Source organism: Chiloscyllium punctatum, chromosome 48, assembly GCF_047496795.1.
Source record: "Chiloscyllium punctatum isolate Juve2018m chromosome 48, sChiPun1.3, whole genome shotgun sequence".
Taxonomy (NCBI): Eukaryota; Metazoa; Chordata; class Chondrichthyes; order Orectolobiformes; family Hemiscylliidae; genus Chiloscyllium; species Chiloscyllium punctatum.
Window position 1 is genome coordinate 25,402,124 of NC_092786.1, and position 20,621 is coordinate 25,422,744.

At 43.4% G+C, this 20,621-nt stretch overlaps 1 protein-coding gene across 1 annotated transcript in view; it reads right to left on the bottom strand.

Annotated features, from left to right (window-relative positions):
* Positions 1 to 20,621, bottom strand: part of adamts17 (ADAM metallopeptidase with thrombospondin type 1 motif, 17) — a 669,321-nt gene that overhangs the window by 102,658 nt on the left and 546,042 nt on the right. The window contains exon 19 of the mRNA XM_072564884.1: positions 15,037 to 15,172. Within this exon, the coding sequence (XP_072420985.1) occupies positions 15,037 to 15,172 (136 nt within the window). The remainder of the gene's footprint in view (positions 1 to 15,036; positions 15,173 to 20,621) is intronic.

Below are 20,621 nucleotides of genomic sequence, written 5' to 3' on the forward strand. Positions count from 1 at the left end.
TTCTTCACCCCACAGGGCTGTGGAAGCTTAGTTAGCATCAATGGCAATGGAATCTGTGCTGGAAAGGAGCATTAAGCTCAAAGATCATCCATCATCAATGATGGAGCAGACCTGACATCGGTTCTTCTCTAAGGCTTACTTTAGAAGAGTGACCAAGACCACATGCAAGTCTCAGTACTGGAGTAACAAGAAAGATTTACTATATTGTTAATAGGATAGCAGGTTACAGTTGAATAAGACGAGGTAACTCTATTACAAGATGAGCAGTACTGCATGTCTGATAAGAACAATCTTCCATATCCTGGGGATTACAGGCAACAGAGTCTAATTCAAGATTAGAGTGGTGCTGGAAAAGCACAACGGTTCAGGCAGCATCCGACGAGCAGAAAAATTGACATTTCGGGCAAAAGCCCTTCATCAAGAATGAGGCAGACAGCCTCTGGGGTGGAGAGATAAATGGGAGGAGGATGGAGCTGGGGAGAAGGTAGCTAAGACTGCAATAGGTGGATGGAGTGGGGATAAAGGTGATAGGTCAGAGAGGAGGGTGGAGCGTATAGGTGGGAAGGAAGACTGGCAAGTAGGACAGGTCATAAGGATGGTGCTGAGCTGGCAGTTTGGAACTGGGGTGAGGTGGGGGGAGGGGAAATGAGGAAACTGTTGAAGTCCACATTGATGCCCTGGGGTTGAAGTGTTCCGAGGCGGAAGATGAGGCGTTCTTCCTCCAGTCTTCAGGTGGTGAGGGAGTGGTGGTGGAGGAGGCCCAGGACCTGCATGTCCTCAGCAGAGTGGGAGGGGGAGTTGAAATGTTCAGCCACTGGGCGGTGGGGTTGATTGGTGTGGGTGCCTGGAGATGTTCCCTAAAGCCTTCTGCGAGAAGGCGTCCAGTCTCCCCAATGTAGAGGAGACTGCATCGGGGAGCAACGGATACAATAAATGATATATGTGGATTTGCAGGTGAAACTCTGATGGATGTGGAAGCCTCCTTTGGGGCCTTGGACTGAGGTGAGGGAGGAGGTATGGGCACAGGTTTTGCAATTCCTGTGCTGGTAGGACAAGGTGCAGGAGGGGACGGTGGGTTGTTAGAGGGCATGGATCACCAGGTAGTCACAGAGGGAACGGTCTTTGCGGAAAGTGGATAGGGGTGGGGAGGGAAATATATCCCTGGTAGTGGGGTCTGTTTGTAAGTGGCAGAAATGTTGGTGGATGATGCGGTTTATGCGGAGGTTGGTTGGGTGGAAGGTGAGGAACAAGGGGGTTCTGTCCTTGTTGCGGTTGGAGGGATGGGGTTTGAGGGCGGAGGTACGGGACGTGGATGAGATGCATTGGAGAGCATCTTCAACCATGTGGGAGGGGAAATTATGGCCATCTGGTGTGTTCTGTGATGGAACTGGTCCTCCTGGGAGCAGATACGGCGGAGGCGGAGGAATTGGGAATACGGGATGGCATTTTTGCAGGAGGTAGGGTGGGAAGAGGTGTAATCCAGGTAGCTGTGGGAGTCAGTGAGTTTGTAAAAAATGTCAGTGTTGAATCGGTCATTGATGGAAATGGAGAGGTCCAGGAAGGGGAGGGAGGTGTCAGAGATGGTCCAGGTGAATTTAAGGTTGGGGTGGAAATTGTCGGTGAAGTTGATGAACTGTTCAACCTCCTCATGGGAGCACGAGTTGGTGTCGATGCAGTCATCAATGTAGCGGAGGAAGAGGTAGGGAGCGGTGCTGGTGTAACTACGGAAGATGGACCGTTCTACATAGCCAACAAAGAGACAGGCATAGCTGGGGTCCATGCAGATACCCATGGCTAGCCCTTTGTTCCGGTCCCAGCCTCATTCCTGATGAAGGGCTTTTGCCTGAAACGTCGATTTTTCTGCTCCTCAGATGCTGCCCAACCTGCTGTGCTTTTCCAGCACCACTCTAAACTTGACACACAAGTCAGCTGAGCTGTTCAAAAAATTTCTACATTAACCCTTTCAGGCTAGCTGCCTTATACAACACAATAAAGACTTAAAAGGATGAGACTAAAACTCAGAGGTTGTAACTATCAGGAAAAATGAAACAGGTTGGTGAGGTGACCTATTCGTGACTTTTAAGATTATGAGAAGATTTGTTAGGGTTGATGCAGAGAAAAAGCTTCCATTGCTGGGGTCTCCAAACACAGAGGTTAGAGATATTTAATAGTCACCAATGATTCCATTACAGAATTCAGGAGAGACATTTTTACTCAAAGTGGTGAAAATGTAGAATCTGCCATCATTAAGTAAATGAGGTGAATTACATAGATGTGTTTAAGGAAAAGAAAGAAATCAAGAGATGAACTGCACTGGGAAATTTCTATTAGATACGTACACTGGTATATTTGAGCTGAATGACTAGCTTCACTCTTGTAAATGCTATTTAGCTTTATATCTGGTAGAAAAACCGTTGAGAAGAGTTGGTTATCAGTCAGTTGGTTAGCCCATACTAGAATTTTCTATTCAATTGACATTGAAGCAAATATAAATTCTCCTGAAGTGCCAGTAACAGCATAATTTAGACTGTTTCAGTCATTTCAATCATGCACATCATTCAGATCCCTTGGCACCATGCTTGCCAACACATTACAAGTTGAATGCTCAATATTTTAACAAAATTATTTGGAAAACGGCAAATAAGATGTCTTAGAATTTTGTGCAACCAATATTTGTGCGATACTATAAGATTTCACTTGCATTGTGAGAGACAATGCAGAATTTGGGATCCTAGAGATTAATGGAGGTGCAAGGGGAAGGAATAAGGTGGAGAGCTCGAAGGTGGAGGAAGAGGAGGTGGAGAAAGTGAAAGAGGAGGCATTGATAGGAAGAGAAGGTGATGGAATAGGAAGAAACGGGGAAGAAAGAGCAAGAGGAGTGGAGGTAGGAGATGGAGGAGAAGTCACAGTGCCTTACTGAAGAGGAAAGGATACTGAAAATGTTGGGGATTGGCCCACTATGTTGAAGAAGTTCTTGCAATGAGATGAGATGGAAGCCCATCATTGGCACATTGACCTGCCATCATTGGCACACACTCTCATCCAACAGGTTTCCTGAAAGGATTGCAAACTGCGCTGTTGGGTGTGGCAGGGTAAAAGGCATTGTGTTATATCTCACAGTAGATATGCAACATTCCTTTGAAGTGCATGCTCTTGATGTCATTACTGTATCATGACGTATGACTTAATGGTATGAAGCTCTCAATCTCTACCTGACTGAGCTCTGTCCTCTTGCAGAATGACATGCTGAGGGAAACATGCTCAGTAAATTGGCACAGCTTACACATCAGACACACAAATGCCTGTGACTGTCATGTTTATATGTAGTTACCAGGGGCTGTAATAAAAGTTGATTGAGCTCTTCAGTATTATATGAACCACATAAAGGCATATGGGATACTTGTCTTTTGTAGTGATTGTAATGAGGTCAGCCAAGTGGACCTCAAAGAATATGAGTTTCCTGATTTTGGCTGTTAATCTGGCCCAATCAGAGACCCCTGGCTGACAGATATAAACAAGAATGTTGGAGTTCTGTTCATTCCGAGAGCTGACTCTGAGAAAGCTAGATCAGTGTCAAGGACTTTCCATGTGTAAATAAAGAGTGACTTGGCGATGGAATACTAGCCTCTGTGAAATTTTTTCATTTTTAATTAGCTGATACATAGAGTTTAAGAGCAGGAAGGTTATGCTGAACTATATAACAAGCTAGTTAGGGTACACAGAGTATTGTGTTTAGTCTGGAATCCACATTGTAGAAGGGACATGATTGATGTGCTGATGAGGGTGTAGAAGTGGTTTACCAGGATATTGCCTGAGCTGGAGTGTTCTAGTTATAAACTATGATTGCGATCCTTGCAGCAGAGGAAACTCAGCAAAGAGAAGACCGGAGATGTATAAAATTATGAGAGACATCGACAGGATAGACAGGAAGTAATCTTTCTCCTTGATAGAGGAATCAATGACCAGGGTTCATATATTTAAGGTAAGGGGCACTGGTTTTGAGAAGATGTGAAAATAATTTCACACAGAGGGTTGTGGGAGCCTGGAGCTCACTCTTTATATGGGTGCAGCGGAGAAGCCCATATAACATTTAAGAAGTACTTAGATGTGGTCTTGTGATGCCCAGGCATACATGGCTATGGGCCAAGTGCTGGAAAATGGGATTAGAATAGTTAGGTGACTGCTTTTGGCTGGCTCAGACTTGATGGGCCGAAGGGCGTTTTCTGTTCTGTGCTGTGCTGTGCTCTACAATTCTACAACGTCTTAGTACACACCACAATAGAAAGATATAAGCACATAGGATAGGAGCAAGGGTAGGCTATTCGTATTCAATATAATCATGGCTGATCATTGAGTTCAATACCTTAATCCCATATCTTCCTATGTCCCTTAATCCCTTTAGCCACAAGAGCTGGTATTCTTCCTTCTTGAAAACATATCAGGTTTTGGTTTCAACCACTTTCTGCTGTAGTGAATTCCTCACCATTCTCTGGGTGAAGAAATTTCTCCTCAGCTAAGTCCTAAAAGGTTTACAACTTATCCTCAAGCTATAATGCTTGATTCTGGACCGTTTCACCATTGGGAACATCCTTCCTGCTTCTAACCGGTCTTAGTCCTGTTAGAATTATGTAGGCTTCTATGCGATCCTTCTTCATTCTTTTAAACTCGAGTGAATAAAATCCTAGCTGACTCAATCTCTCCTCAGAGGTCAGGCTGCCATCCCAGGAATCAATTTGATAAACCTTTGCGGCAGTCCCTCTAGAGCAAGAAAACCCCTTCTCAGACAAGGAGACCAATATTCCAGGTGTGGTCTTCACAATGGCTTGTATAATTACAGAAAAACGTCCTTGTTCCTGTACTCAAATCCTCTTGCAACATGCAGTTTGCCTTCTTTACTGCCTGCTGCACCTGTGCTCTTACCTTCAGTGACTGATGCACTAGATCTCATTGAACATTCCCCTCTCTCAATGTAAATGATTAAGCCATTCAAATAATAATTTGCCTTCCTTTTTTTGCTATTAAAATGGATAAGTATACATTTATCCACATTATATTGCAATTGCTACGCATTTGTCCACTCCCTCAGTCTGTCCAAATCACACTGCATCCTCCTCACAGGGTCCCCTTCTCCTCCCAGCTTTGTCTCATTTGCAAATTTTGAGATATTACATCATCTAAGTTGATAACCGATATTGTGAATAGCTGGGGTTCTGGTACCAATCCCTATGGTATCCTACTTTTCACTGCCTGCCATTCAGAAGAAGACCTATTTGTTTCAACTCTTTATTTCCTGTCTGCTAACCAATTTTCTGTCGTTCTGAATACACTACCCCCAATTATATGTGCTTCCACTTTACACAGTAAAATGTAGAACTTATGAAAACCTTCTGAAAGTCCAAGTAAGCTACATCCACTGGCAGGAGAAAGTGAGGACTGCAGATGCTGGAGATCAGAGCTGAAAATGTGTTGCTGGAAAAGCGCAGCAGGTCAGGCAGCATCCAAGGAACAGGAGAGTCGACGTTTCGGGCATGAGCCCTTCTTCAGGAAGGGCTTCCTGAAGAAGGGCTCATGCCCGAAACGTCGATTCTCCTGCTCCTTGGATGCTGCCTGACCTGCTGCGCTTTTCCAGCAACACATTTTCAGCTCTGATCTCCAGCATCTGCAGTCCTCACCTTCTCCCCAATTATAAAGTCCCTGTTTCTGTAACAGACCTACACTAGTTCTCATCAATCTTTCTCTGTTTACATATCTGAAGAAACTTTTACAGTCAGTGTTTATGTTCCCTGCAAGCTTACACTCAAACTCTTCCTTTCTTAATCAATCGCTTGGTCCTCCTTTGTTGATCAAAACTGCTCCCAATCCTCACGCTTTTCCTTGCCAATTTACCTGCTTTTTTGCATCTAATACTTTCTCTAACTTACCTCATAAGCCATTGTTTGGTCACCATTTCCTTTCAGTAGCATTTCCCAATTCATCATAGCCAACTCACACTACATACCATACGGTGGCTCAGTGGTTAGTGCAGCTGCCTCACAGCACCAGAGACCCGGGTTTAATCCCAGCCTTGGACAATTGTCTGTGTGGAGTTTGCACGTTCTCCCTCTGTCTGCGTGGGTTTCCTCTGGGTGCTCCGGTTTCCTCCCACAGTCCAAAGATGTGCAGGATCAGTGAATTGGCCACGCTAAATTGCCCGTAGTGTTCAGGGATGTGTAGGTTAGGTGCATTCATCAGGGGCGCCAAGAGGGTAGGGGAATGGGTCAGTGTGGACTTGTTGGGCCGAAGGGCCTGTTTCCACATGGTAGTGATTCTAATTATAAAGGCCATCATTGTTTCCCTTATTAATATTCAGGTCCCTAGTCTCAGAATAAATTAGCTCATTCTCCATTTTGATGAACAATTCTATCATATTATAATCACTCATCGCCAAGGGGTCTCTTACAACTATGTTACTAATTATTCCTTTCCCAATGCATGAGACCCAGTCTACGATGACCTGTTCTGAAAATGTGTTGCTGGAAAAGCGCAGCAGGAGAATCGACGTTTCGGGCATAAGCCCTTCTTCAGGAATGAGGAAAGTGTGTCCAGCAGGCTAAGATAAAAGGTAGGGAGGAGGGACTTGGGGGAGGGGATTTGGAAATGCGATAGGTGGAAGGAGGTCAAGGTGAGGGTGACAGGCCGGAGTGGGGTGGGGGCGGAGAGGTCAGGAAGAAGATTGCAGGTTAGGAAGGCAGTGCTGAGTTCGAGGGATTTGACTGAGACAAAGTGGGGGGAGGGGAAATGAGGAAACTGGAGAAATCTGAGTTCATCCCTTGTGGTTGGAGGGTTCCTAGGCGGAAGATGAGGCGCTTTTCCTGTAACCGTCGTGTTCCTGTTCTCTATGTATTGATCTAGAAAACTATCCCATGTACACTCTAGGAATTCCTCTATGGTATTGTGACTAATTTGATTTTATCCAAAATACATGCAGATTAAAGTCACCCATAATTACTTCAAGCATCTCTGATTTTCTGTGTAATACCATTCCCAACATCACCACTGCAGTTTTGTGATGCCACTAATGATTTTTGCCACTGGCATTTCTCAATTCTACCCACACAGATTCTACATTGTCCGAGCTAATATCTTTCCTCAAATATAGTTGGAGATCATCAGCTTCATGACATAACAATCAGACAGAGACAGAGGGCACTGTTCTACTCCACCTTTCCCTAACTGACACACCATAATGCATTGGACAGGAAAGAGAGGTCAGAGATGATGTTCTATTTGGAACGGGAGACAAAATCTGACATCAGGGTGAAAACCAGGGAGCAGGCTTCATTGCCTTAATTTACAACAATCTCACTTCTGACATGGTTAGAATTCTGGATAAAACTCCAGGTGCTTTTACTTATTTCTGGTACCCCAGCTCGGGCGACTGTCTGTGTGGAGTTTGCACATTCTCCCCGTGTCTGCGTCGGTTTCCTCTGGGTGCTCCGGTTTCCTCCCACAATCCAATGATGTGCAGGTTAGGTGAATTGGCCATACTCAATTGCCCATAGTGTTAGGTACATCAGTCAGGGGTAAGTATAGGGTAGGGGAATGAGTCTTGATGGGTTACTCTTCGGAGGGTCGGTGTGGACTTGCTGGGCCGAAGGGCATGTTTCCATACTGTAGGGAATCTTATCTAAAGAGAGGACTAGAAATAGAAAAATTGCCCAACATCAATTTTAATTTCAAAGTTAGGTCATCATGCCACAGGCTGAAAAACCGTGACCTTCAAGAAATTTGAGTGTCAAACTATTAGCACTAATCCATCAAAAATATCATTAAATGAAAGTGCCATTTAATTACTTTAATTCAGAGTGATATTTCTGAAATTGAGTCATCTGAAATCATATTAATCTGCACATGTTTACTGAGTAGCTTTAGGGACTGTGTTGCTAGTACATAGCAACTGCCATTAGGATCTGGTAAGTTTAATTGTCTCTTATATAGGTGATCCTGGTCATGTATTGCATATTTTTTGAATTTTAAAATATAAATTATGGATCAAAGCCATATTTGTATCTAGATATGTTACGTTTAGATCCCTTATAAATTCTACTCCTTTTTAATCTCCCAGGAACACTTTTGTATAAACACATGTGAAAACTCCAAACCTTTCTGGATTTTTTATCTGTTCCTGGATTGTGAGGATCTCTGGACCCCTATTTCTGCCCATACCATTAAACACTGAGCTTGACAATGATCGGCACCTGTAAGGCAACATGTACTAACCATATAAGACCAATCAATGCTTTATAGCCTTTTTTTATTTTTATTTATCATGGCAGAATACGTCAAAGTGGGGAAGAAGCTGGAGGGATTCCACTCCATTACAGTGACCAGGACGTACACAGCCTGGTTGAATATAGAACACAGAACATAGAACATTACAGCACAGTACAGGTCCTTTGGCCCTCGATGTTGCATCAACCTGTGAAACCAATCTGAAACCCATCTAACCTATTCTATTCCATTATCATCTATATGTCTATCCAATGACCATTTAAATGCCCTTAAAGTTGGCGAGTCTACTACTGTTGCAGGCAGTGCATTCCACGCCCTTACTACTCTCTGAGTAAAGAACCTACCTCTGAAATCTGTTCTATACTTATCACCCCTCAGTTTGAAGCTATGTCCCCTCTTCCTAGCCATCACCATCCAAGGAAAAAGGCTCTCACTGCCCACTCTATCTAATCCTCTGATCATTTTGTATGCCTCTATTAAGTCATCTCTCTACCTTCTTGTCCCTAAAGAAAATAGCCTCAATTCCCTCAGCATTTTCACATAAGACCTTCCCTCCATATACCAGGCAACACCCTAGTAAATGTCCTCTACATCCTTTCCAATGCTTCCACATCCTTTCTATAGTGCGGCAACCAGAACTATACGCAATACACCAAGTGCAGAGTTTTTTTACAGCTGCAGCATGACCTTCTGGCTCGGAAACTCAATCCCTGTACCAGTAAAAGCTAACACATCTTATGCCTTCTTAACAACCCTATCAACCTGGGTGGCAACTTTCAGGGATCTATGCACATGGACACTGAGATCTCTCTGCTCACCTACACTACCAAGAATCTTACCATTAGCCCTGTTACTCTTTCCTGTTGCTCTTTCCTCTGCATTCCTGTTACTCTTTCCAAAGTGAATCACCTCACACTTTTCCACATTAAACTCCATTTGCCACCTCTCAGCCCAGCTGTGCAGCTCATCTATGTCCCTGCCTATGTCAACATCCTTCGACACTGTCCACAACTCGATCAACCTTAGTGTCATCTGCAAATTTACTAACCCATCCTTTTACGCCCTCATCCAGATTATTTATAAAAATCACAAACAGCACTAACCCCAAAGCAGATCCTTGTGGTACACCACTAGTAACTGAACTCCAGGCTGAAGATTTCTTATCAACTACCACCCTTTATCTTCATTCAACTAGCCAATTTCTGATCCAAACTGCTAAGTCACACTCAATCCCATGCCTCCATATTTTCTGCAATAGCCTACCATGGGGAACTTTATCAAACACTTTACTGAAATCCATATACACCACATCAATCGTTTTACCCTCATCCACCTGTTTGGTCACCTTCTCAAATAACTCAATATGTTTTGTGAGGCACAACCTACCCTTCACAAACTGTGTTGACTATCCCTAATCAAATTATTCCTCTCTAGGTGATTATAAATCCTATCTCTTAGAACATTTTCCAACACTTTACCCACAACCGAAGTAAGGCTCACTGGTCTATAATTACCAGGGTTGTTTCTACTCCCCTTCTTGAACAAGGGGACAATATTTTCTATCCTCCAGTCTTCTGGCACTACGCCTGTAGACAATGATAACATAAGGATCAAAGCCAAGGGCTCTGCAATCTCCTCCCCGGCTTCCCAGAGAATCCTTAGATAAATCCCATCTGACCCAGGGAACTTATCTATTTTCACGCTTTCCAGAATTGCTAATGCCTCCTCTTAATGAACCTTAATTCCACCTAGTCTAATAGTCTGTATCTCAGTATTCTATTCGAAAACATTGTCTTTTTCCTGTGTGAATACTGAGGAAAAACATTCATTTAGCGCCTCATCTATCTCCTTGGATTCCATGCACAACTTCCCACGACTACATTTGATTGGCTCTAATCTTACTTGAATCATTCTTTTATTCCTGATATACCTATAGAAAGCTTTAGGATTTTTCCTTGATCTCACCTGCCAAAAACTTCTCATGTCTCCTCCTGCCTTTTCTTAGCTCTCTCTTTAGATCCTTCCTGGCTAACTTGTAGCACTCAAGTGCCCTAACTGAGATGTCACATCTTTACATAAGCCTCCTTCTTCCTCTTGATGAGAGATTCAACTTCTTTAGTAAAACACGGCTCCCTCGCTTGGCCATTTCGTCCTTGCCTGGCAGATACATACTTATCAAGGACACACATTAGCTGTTTCTTGAACAAGCTCTACATTTCTATTGTGCCCATCCCCTGCAGTTTCCCATCCTATGCATCCTAAATCTTGCCTAATTGCATAATAATTTCCCTTCCCCCAACTATAACTCTTGCCCTGCGGTATATACCTCTCCCTTTCCATCACAAAAGTAAACATAACCGAATTGTGGTCACTATCACCAAAGTGCTCAACTACCTCCAAATCTAACGCCTGGCCTGGTAGATTACCTAGTACCAAATCCAATGTGGGCTTGCCCCTTGTTGGCCTGTCTACATACTGTGTCAGGAAGCCCTCCTGCACACATTGGACAAAAATTGACCCATCTAAAGTACTCAAACTATAGCATTTCCAGTCAATATTTGGAAAGTTAAAGGCCCCATGACAACTACCCTGTTACTTTCGCTCCTATTCAGAATCATCTTTGCAATCCTTTCCTCTACATCTCCGAAATTTTTCAGAGGCCTATAGAAAACTCCCAACAGGGTGACCTCTCCTTTCCTGTTTCTAACCTGAGCCCATACTACCTCTGAAGATGAGTCTTCATCAAACGTCCTTTCTGCCACCTGTCCTTGACTAACAATGCCTCACCTCCCCCTCTTTTACCACCTTCCCTGTTCTTACTGAAATATCTAAATCCCAGAACTTGCAACAACCATTCCTGTCTCTGCTCTATCCATGTCTTTGAACAGGCCACAACATCCAAATCCCAGGTACTCACCCATGCTGCAAGTTCATCCACCTTATTCCACCGTATGCCTAGATGAGGCTGAGGAGGACCAGAGACATTAATGACACATTTCGTTTGAGCCATTAGTGGAACCTCCCCAGAGTGAACAAGAGGCCATTGCAGGAGACAACTCCATTGTGAGTATAATGGGGACAGCGGCAGATCATGAATTCAGAACAGGAAGAGGTTCAGAAACTGCTACATTCAGCAAAAGTGTGCCGCTTGTCAGAAACATACACAGAAATCCAAATGATGATTCACGCTTGAATGCTGCATTTCTGGTGGGAGACCTAGCATAAAGCTCTTGAGTGTCCAAGTCGTTCAGGTACTTTCACACAGCAATCTACACACTGGTGCACAACCAAACTGAAGAGATTTCTCCTTGGCAGCACTTAATTTGAGGCCAACGGCATTTTGTATGTTGTGCCTGCAGGGCAAGAAGATCCATAGTGAGAGAGATAGCCTAGACTGGGAATGTGACCACAAGGTCTGGGTACTTGGGAATGTGAGGAGACGTTTTCGATCTAATCAGGCTGCCCATCCAGCGGGTGGTCAGGAATGGGCAATGTGCACAGGAAGCACTTTGAAACTTGGTGGTACTGGTGGTGATGTTTTGCTAACTTCATTGTGATACAACTATGTAACACACCTGATTCTGTCCTAACCTTTCAGCATTCTCCATGATATCCAAGTCCACTCCTTAGTCACCCTATACTGTATATTCCTTCTCTTCCTACAGTACTTTTCCATGCAAGCAATCGTGATTCAAACCAGTTCTTTCACCAACTTCCTTTCCCAGGCATTAACTACTGCTTTCATGCAGAGTAGAGATTTTCTTTTATTTTGTAGAAATAATATACTGTACATATTACTTGTAATTTGATTTTCTCTACACTTAGGTGACCAAACTGTTTTGCAGAGCATGTCAACTGAGTCCACAAGCAGGAGCCTGAGCTTTCAGTTGCTTGTCATTTCAATACTCCACTTCACTCCCAGTCTGACTTTTCTATCCTCAGCATGCGGCACTACTCCAGTGAAGCTCATCACAACCTTGAAAACAGCAACTCAACTCAGCCCTCTGTGGATATCTGGACTCAATATTGAGTTCAATAGCTTCAGATCATGAAACAAGAAGGTAGGCAGGTTGTTTGTGTTTTTCTCCTTGGTCTTGCTGGGTCAGTCTTGTCTAGTTTTCTTCTTTATCCCTTCAAGTTCCATTCAGATGCTCCATCCTGCAGCAATTCACACATCATTTGTGCACAGCCTTTATTTCTTCACTACATCCATCATCTTTCTTTCTGACTGCTGCGTCATGAAATATTTTATTATTTAATCTGCCCCACCTTCTACTTTATGACAGAACTTCCCCTTCACTCTCTCCCACCAGCTTAAAAATTCTGATATTTAAAGATTTATAGAAAAGTTAATAGAAAAGATGTGAATTCATTGGAGAGAGTGAGGAAGTGATTTACAAGAACGGTTCCAGCGATGAGTAACTTAAATTATGAAGATAGATAGAAAAAGGTCAGAATTGTTGTCCTTGAAAAGAAAAAGGCTGAGAGATCTGATGGATGTTTTTAAAGTCATGAGCTGGCTGGATAACACAGCAAACAGTTAAGATCCGGAATGAACCGAATGGAAGCAAGTTCAAATCAGACATTCAAGAGGGCATTGGGTGATTATGTCGATAGAAATAATATGGGAAGAATATGGAGAAAAAGCAGGAAGTTAGCAGTAGGGAATTAAGCTCAATTAAGATCGGGCAAAACATATAATGGGCTGGATGGCCTCCTTCTGCTCCATAGCACGTCTGTAATTGTGTGTGTGTGTGCGCCTGTATATCTGCCTGGTGCAGGGTGTCTGTGTGTGTGGGGTGCGGGGTACGTGGGTACCTATATATCTGCCGGATGCAGGGTATATGTGTCTGTATATCTGCCTGGTGTGGGGTGTGTGTGTGTGTGTGTCTGTATACTTGCCTGGTGCGGGGTGTGTGTGTGTGTGTGTCTGTATACCTGCCTGGTGCGGGGGGTGTGTGTGTGTGTGTGTGTGTGTGTGTGTGTGTGTCGGTATATCTGCCTGGTGCAGGGTGGGTGTGTGTGTCTGTATATCTGCCTGGTGCGGGGTGTGTGTGTGTGTGTCTGTATACCTGCCTGGTGCGGGGTGTGTGTGTGTGTGTGTGTGTGTCTGTATACCTGCCTGGTGCGGGGTGTGTGTGTGTGTCTATATCTGCCTGGTGCGGTGTGTGTGTGTCGGTATATCTGCCTGGTGCAGGGTGGGTGTGTGTGTCTGTATATCTGCCTGGTGCGGGGTGTGTGTGTGTGTGTCTGTATACCTGCCTGGTGCGGGGTGTGTGTGTGTGTCTGTATACCTGCCTGGTGCGGGGTGTGTGTGTGTGTCTATATCTGCCTGGTGCGGTGTGTGTGTGTGTGTGTCTGTATACCTGCCTGGTGCGGGGTGTGTGTGTGTGTGTGTGTCTGTATACCTGCCTGGTGCGGGGTGTGTGTGTGTGTGTGTGTGTGTGTATGTCGGTATATCTGCCTGGTGCAGGGTGGGTGTGTGTCTGTATGTCTGCCTGGTGCGGGGTGTGTGTGTGTGTGTCTGTATACCTGCCTGGTGCGGGGTGTGTGTGTGTCTGTATACCTGCCTGGTGCAGGGTGGGTGTGTGTGTCTGTATATCCACCTAGTGCGGGGTGTGTGTGTATGTCTGTATATCTGCCTAGTGCGGTGTGTGTGTGTATGTGTGCGTGTGTATATATCTGCCTGGTGGGTGTGTGTGTCTGTATATTTGCCTGGTGCGGGGTGTGTGTCTGTATATCTGCCAGGTGCAGGGTGAATGTGTGTTTGTGTGTTTTGTCCATTTCTTGCTCATAAGTTCCAATTCCTGTCCTTTAAATATCCTGAAGAATCATCACCTAAATTGCATTGAAATAAGAATAAGATTCATTCGTTGGTGCTCCACTTCCAACTTGTGCCTTTTCTATCTCTTTTGTTTTATTAAATGTCACACATACATGTAGATCACTGATTGTAGACTCAAGATGGTCTTTTAAAAGAAGTATCCAAAGCTAACTTCTGTCTGTTGAGCTTTCAGGACAAATGTTAAGGTGCACAATCAAGACTACAACTAAATTATGGTAACAGCACAGGGCGGCATGGTGGCTCACTGGTTAGTACTGCAGTCTCATAGCACTGGGGACCTGGGTGCAATTCCAGGCTTGGGTGACTGTCTATGTGGAGTTTGCATGTTCTCCCCGTGTCTTGGCAGGTTTCCTCCAGGTGCTCTGGTATCCTCCCACAATCCAAACATATGCAGGTTAGGTGGATGGGTGATGCTAAATTGCCCATAGAGTTAGGTGCATTGGTCAGAGGGAAATGAGTCTGGGTGGGTTACTCTTCGGAGGGTTGGTGTGGACTGGTTGGGCCGAAGGGCCTGTTTCCACACTGTAGAGAATATAATCAAATCTAAATTATAATGTCAAGAGGATGATGGTGACACCTTTAAGATGTAGTGAGAAACTTGTGATTCTGATGATTGAGGCGAATACTAAAGATACTATGGCATTACTGAAAGAGCTAGGAATCTGCTTGGCCAACATTCCTCCTGTAAACAAAACCATTAAAAACAGGTGAACAGTTTATTTATGTTCTTGTTTGTCAACATGCCAAATTCAATAATGTAACAACTGTTCATGCCAACATCAGATAACAGGGGTGACACTTGGACCATACATGTTATTATCTGAAGCTTCCTTTGTAAAGTACCAAAGGGTTACCTTTGACTGGGAGAATTAATGTCTAAAGTAGTTGTGCAGCAGTGAGCATATGATGGAGGTTCTTACCGTGACTGGCATGGATGTATATTGCACTTCCTGACCTGTGGATCTGGACGGGTCAGGTTTTGACAATCGCTGTCATTCACCACCTCCAATGTCTTATTCATAATCTTGGTGCAACGGACAATTGTTTTCCGTTCACCTGAAAACAAAGATCAGAGTACAAAGATTTTAAAAAATGAAGGATACAGTGGTTCAGCCTTCAACACTATTATCCCCACAATTAATAAACTTAGTGATCTTGGACTGAGCCCCACTCTCTGCAACTGGATCCTCCGTTTCCTGACCCACAGGCCACAATCAGTGAAGACTGGGAACAATATTTCATTCTCACTAACACTCAACATTGGAGCTCCCCAGGGGTGCATACTCAGCCCTCTACTGTACTCAGTGTATATCCATGACGGTGTCACCAACGACCAGACTAATGCCATTTGCAAGTTTGCTGATGACACCACCATAGTCAGTCGAACCTCAGATGGCAATGAAACAAATTTCAGAGGGGATGTGGAAGACCTGGAAAAATGGTGCACTGAGAACAACCCAGCTCTCAATGCCGGCAAAACCAATGAACTCATTATTGACTTTTGCGGGATGTTATTCATGCCCCCCTACACGTTAACAGCACAGAGGTGCAACGACTGGAGAGTGTCAAGCTCCTGGGAGTGGTCAGCCACAACAGGCTTTCTTGGACTCTTCATGTGGACGCACTGGTTACAAAGGCCCAATAATGTCTCTTCTTCCTCAGGCAGCTGAGGAAATTTGGCATGACGGTGGATACCCTTGCCAACTTTTATAGGTGTGCCATCGAGAGCCATTCTGTCTGGATGCATCACTACCTGGTATGGCAACTGTACCATTCAAGATCAGAGATGTTTACAGAATGGTGAACTCGGCCCAGACAATCACAAAAGCCAACCTCCCATCTATAGAATCCATCTACCAGGCCCATTGTCAAGGAAAGGCCACCAGCATTCTCAAAGATCCATCCAACCCTGGCAATGTCTTTCTACAACCTCTACCATCAGGGAGAAGGTACAGAAACCTGAACACACACACCAGTTGGTTTTGAAACAATTTCTGCCCTACTGTTGTTAGAGTACTGAATGGACTCAGAAACTCTTAACATTTGCCTGTACCTACATTTTTGTTTTTTTGCCACTGTTTACCCATTATTTACTTATCTATGTTACTTTCCTCTGCTCGCAAGACAAAGCTTTTCACTGTGCCTCGGTACTCATGACTATAAGTTCAATTCAATTCAATCTGAATGCAGAAAACTATCCTACTGAGCTACAAATACTATACTGAAACTTTTGTTTAATTCTAGTTTGATCTCTAAAACAACATTTTGATTATTCTCAGGCACTGCTTCTACAGCCTACACCAATGCTTGCAACAGCCCAGTTAATTGGGTTTGTTGCAGTACCGTCCAACTGAATGTAATTATATTAGATTTTGGTGTCTGAGGCAGGTCTAACTGTCAGCATTGACAGCAGAATGGATTTCAGCATGTTCCATGATGAGATTATGATATAATATGCTGAAGAAAGCACAAATGCTTTGACGCAAATACAAATAGGTTATACGTTACGGTGGTCAATCTGTCACCACACAGTTCATTGCCAAGCTCCAGAAAGCAAGTTGCTGTTGGTTCAGATACTTGAATGTATGGGACCAAAATCATTTCAGAACTGTTTAATTCTTTTGAAGCCTGTGAATTGATTTGTTTCACCCTTTCAATCTACTTGTTAGTGTCAGATACAAAGGAAGAAATGTAGGCCAAAATGTGTCATTTTAATCCATGGGTTGAGCCTCAGGTTATTTGTTAAAGAAGCCCAGCCTTACATTAGTATATTCAATACAACTGTGGCCCTCCAGTTGGCTGCACTAACAGTTGCTATGGGCCACAGAACAACAATGAAAAATTGTAAAAATCAAAGGATTTACACGCAAGTTTGTAACTATTCTATGGAATTTACGTTGCCTGTGATTTTCTTTTTATTGATTCCCACGGAGATGTTTTTCTGATGCGTGTCTACACCACATGGGACTCCTCACTGGAGTCATGCTTTATATATTTAATTGATATATCTTAATGGCTAGCTGCTTTTGCACATTGCAAGCTCTCTCGTATTTCAGTCACATCTGTCTAAATTAAGTGTCATTTATATTAGTTAAAATATTTGTAACTAACAGGATGTTGCCTGGTATGGTAGGAAGATCGTATGAGGAAAGGCTGAGGCACTTGGGGCTGTTTTCATTGGAGAAAAGAAGGTTTAGGGGTGACTTGATAGAGGTGTACAAGATGATTAGGGGTTTAGATAGGGTTGACCATGAGAACCTTTTTCCACGTATGGAGTCAGCTATCACGAGGGGGCATAGCTTTAAATTAAGGGGTGGTAGGTATAGGACAGATGTTAGGGGTAGATTCTTTACTCAGCGAGTCGTGAGTTCATGGAATGCCCTGCCAGTAGCAGTGGTGGACTCTCCCTCTTTATGGGCATTTAAACGGGCATTGGATAGGCATATGGAGGATAGTGGGCTAGTGTAGGTTAGGTGGGCTTGAATCGCCGCAACATCGAGGGCCAAAGGGCCTGTACTGCGCTGTATTTTTCGATGTTCTATGTTCAATGTTAACACCAAGACATTTTTGCTCAGAATGTTATTTAAATTTTTTTCCCTTCTCTATTCCATTCTCCAACAGTCCATCCTCAATTGCAAGTACAAACCTTACATTCAGTGAACTAATTGGAAATTTTTGGCTATTTGTAAGTTCATTTATACAAGGTCCACAGTTCAAAACAATTCTGAACTGCATTCAGCCTTTGTATTTGTACTGAGTCATTGAAAGAGCTACCCAATTAGTTCAATCACCTTCAATCATATTCATCTCATGATTTCTTGCAAGTTGTTATGAAACCTGCAGATCCCAGGATTAAGCCTGACAGTACGGATATCAGCAATACTGCACTGGACACACACAAACAGACCAGGGTGTGTACACACATTGAGACTGCAGCCATGGAAAAGCCACGTCTAGTTTGAATCTAAAATTTCACAAATTCTGACCAACATCAAAGCAAACTCCAACAAATTATTGATTCCAAAGTATTTGTTATCAGTGATATTTAAAGGAAAATTTGGCTTGAAGGATCATTTCTGGGACCAGAGAGTGGTTGTCCCTGTGCTATTGTTAATCACTCAAGGCCCAGGTAATTGTCTCATGTTCAGGGTTAAAAGCCTTGGCAAATAGCAGAATTGGTGAATATTGATGGTAATGGCAGAAGAGCTAGAATTCTGTAGGACAGCAGCTGTTTAGGCATAGAGAATTGAAAAGGATTTTAGTTTTCTTTAAGTACACGTAAGGAAGATAATGAGAAACCACCTTGTGTAATCTCTTCCTTAGTAATATTGCTCATTAGTCATTGAAGTTAAAAAGGGCAGGATCCTGTAAGCAATTGAATTGGATACTGCAGACCTCGAGGCATGGAGAAATGAGCAGGGGATATATCCTTAGATATATCTATCACTACGTTTCAAGAAAAATATTTCTGTATAAAAAATATAAAATGGAAACAAAACACAACCAGGGGAGAACATGTTTCTGCTGAAGAGAGCAGCTGTAAACTTGAAATGTAGAGTAAAATGCACTACATTTTCACATATCTGATTGCAAAACCTACATTGCCATTTCACATTACTGTAAGTCTAGTAGCCTAGCAGCTCTTGGACCTGAGTACATAGCCTTGAGTGTTCATTTCCCAAAGATGAAATGGACACCATATTCCCAGTGGAATATAGTGACATTCCCAGAAATATCAGGCTACGCTGGCTAACCTCACTGCACTCCACAAAAAGCCAAAATATTCTGTTTTATGGTAATTGTGTGATGGAAAGCAGGCCCTAAATATGCAATATTAGATTCCAATTATCAACCCTGCAATTACCAATTCTAATTGTGTTGGTTAAAGTCCTACGTTGGGCACTTAAAGCAGGATATTCAGACCCCATTAAGGTTGAAAATGAAATCAGACTATTGCTGACAATACCAGCACTGGCTACATTTGCAGGTGATGGGGGGAGGTGTAAGACTGGTTCTGGGAAGATCACCTGTCCAAATAAAAGAAGCAACCAAATCCACCCACTAGAATGCTGTTAAGGGCAGTTAAAAGGAGGCCAACTTGGATTTTTTTTTAGATTAGGTTAGATTACTTACAGTGTGGAAACAGGCCCTTCGGCCCAACAAGTCCACACCGACCCGCCGAAGCGCAACCCACCCATACCCCTACATCTACCCCTTACCTAACACTACGGGCAATTTAGCATGGCCAATTCACCTGACCTGCACATCTTTGGACTGTGGGAGGAAACCGGAGCACCCGGAGGAAACCCACGCAGACACGGGGAGAACGTGCAAACTCCACACAGAGAGTCGCCTGAGGCGGGAAATGAACCCGGGTCTCTGGCGCTGTGAGGCAGCAGTGCTAACTGCTGTGCCACCGTGCCGCCCACAAATTTATTTATTTTATTGTTCTCTAGTCTCTGCATATGACTGGCTGGAGTGGGGCTCATTTCACTGCCTGAAGAGAGTGATGGCCAAGTTTCATTTCTATTTTTCTATTAAACATTTTTAAGTGTTGCTGAGAACCAACATAGAGTCAGAGAGTTATAGAGTCCAACAGCACGGATAAAGGCCCTTCAGCCCAAACTGGTCCATGCCAACCAAAATGTCCATCCACGCTAATCCCATTTCCAAATCAAGTCACTTATTAATTACTGACACTTTACTGTAGCCTGATGTTCTTCTCATGTTGAAAGGTGTGTGTGGCTGCATCAAGCTGTGCGTGGATCCGTGGTACACAAACACCAAGTGTCACTATGTACTGTGGCTCTACCTGTCCCTGGTGTTGCGGAGGATGGACCTGGCCTTGCTGTCACAGAACCCTTCAAGTAGTTGGACCGTTCCATATCACAACAGTGACTACACTCAAATGTATTTCATGGCCAAAACGCATTTTGGAAGGTCTTGAGGTTGGGAAAGTTGCTTGAGAAATATCTTCCACTTTTTCCTGTCCTGCTCAGAGAGCCATATGCCCAATCTTTTTGGATTACAGCATCTTTATTTTTGGAGCAAATGTCACAAACACAATTGTATTCATCAATTTGGCTTGCATGGTGACATGGGCTTTTTACTGGTCATATCTATTTAATATTTCTAACCATTCCCCACTGTCACTGATTAGACTCATTTATACTAACAATTTCAATCCATTGCTCCCTTTTAGCATTGACAAATAATTGATACATTTAAGGAGTGGAAGTTATTCAATTTCTGCTAGGAATTGGTGAGTATGTTGGACTGTCATAATGAAATCACTTTATCAGGCTCTTAAAGTAACAGCCTAACATACTTACACAAGTACACAATGGTATGGAATGAACCTGCTACATTGTGGTACATGCTCCCAAATGATGAACGTTCTTGTCACCAATACAATTTTGAGAAATTTGCTCTTTTCAAATTTGTTTTGTTGACAAAACTGTTTTTGCAAGCTGTTATCATGGAAAGACAAATTTCTATTAATTCA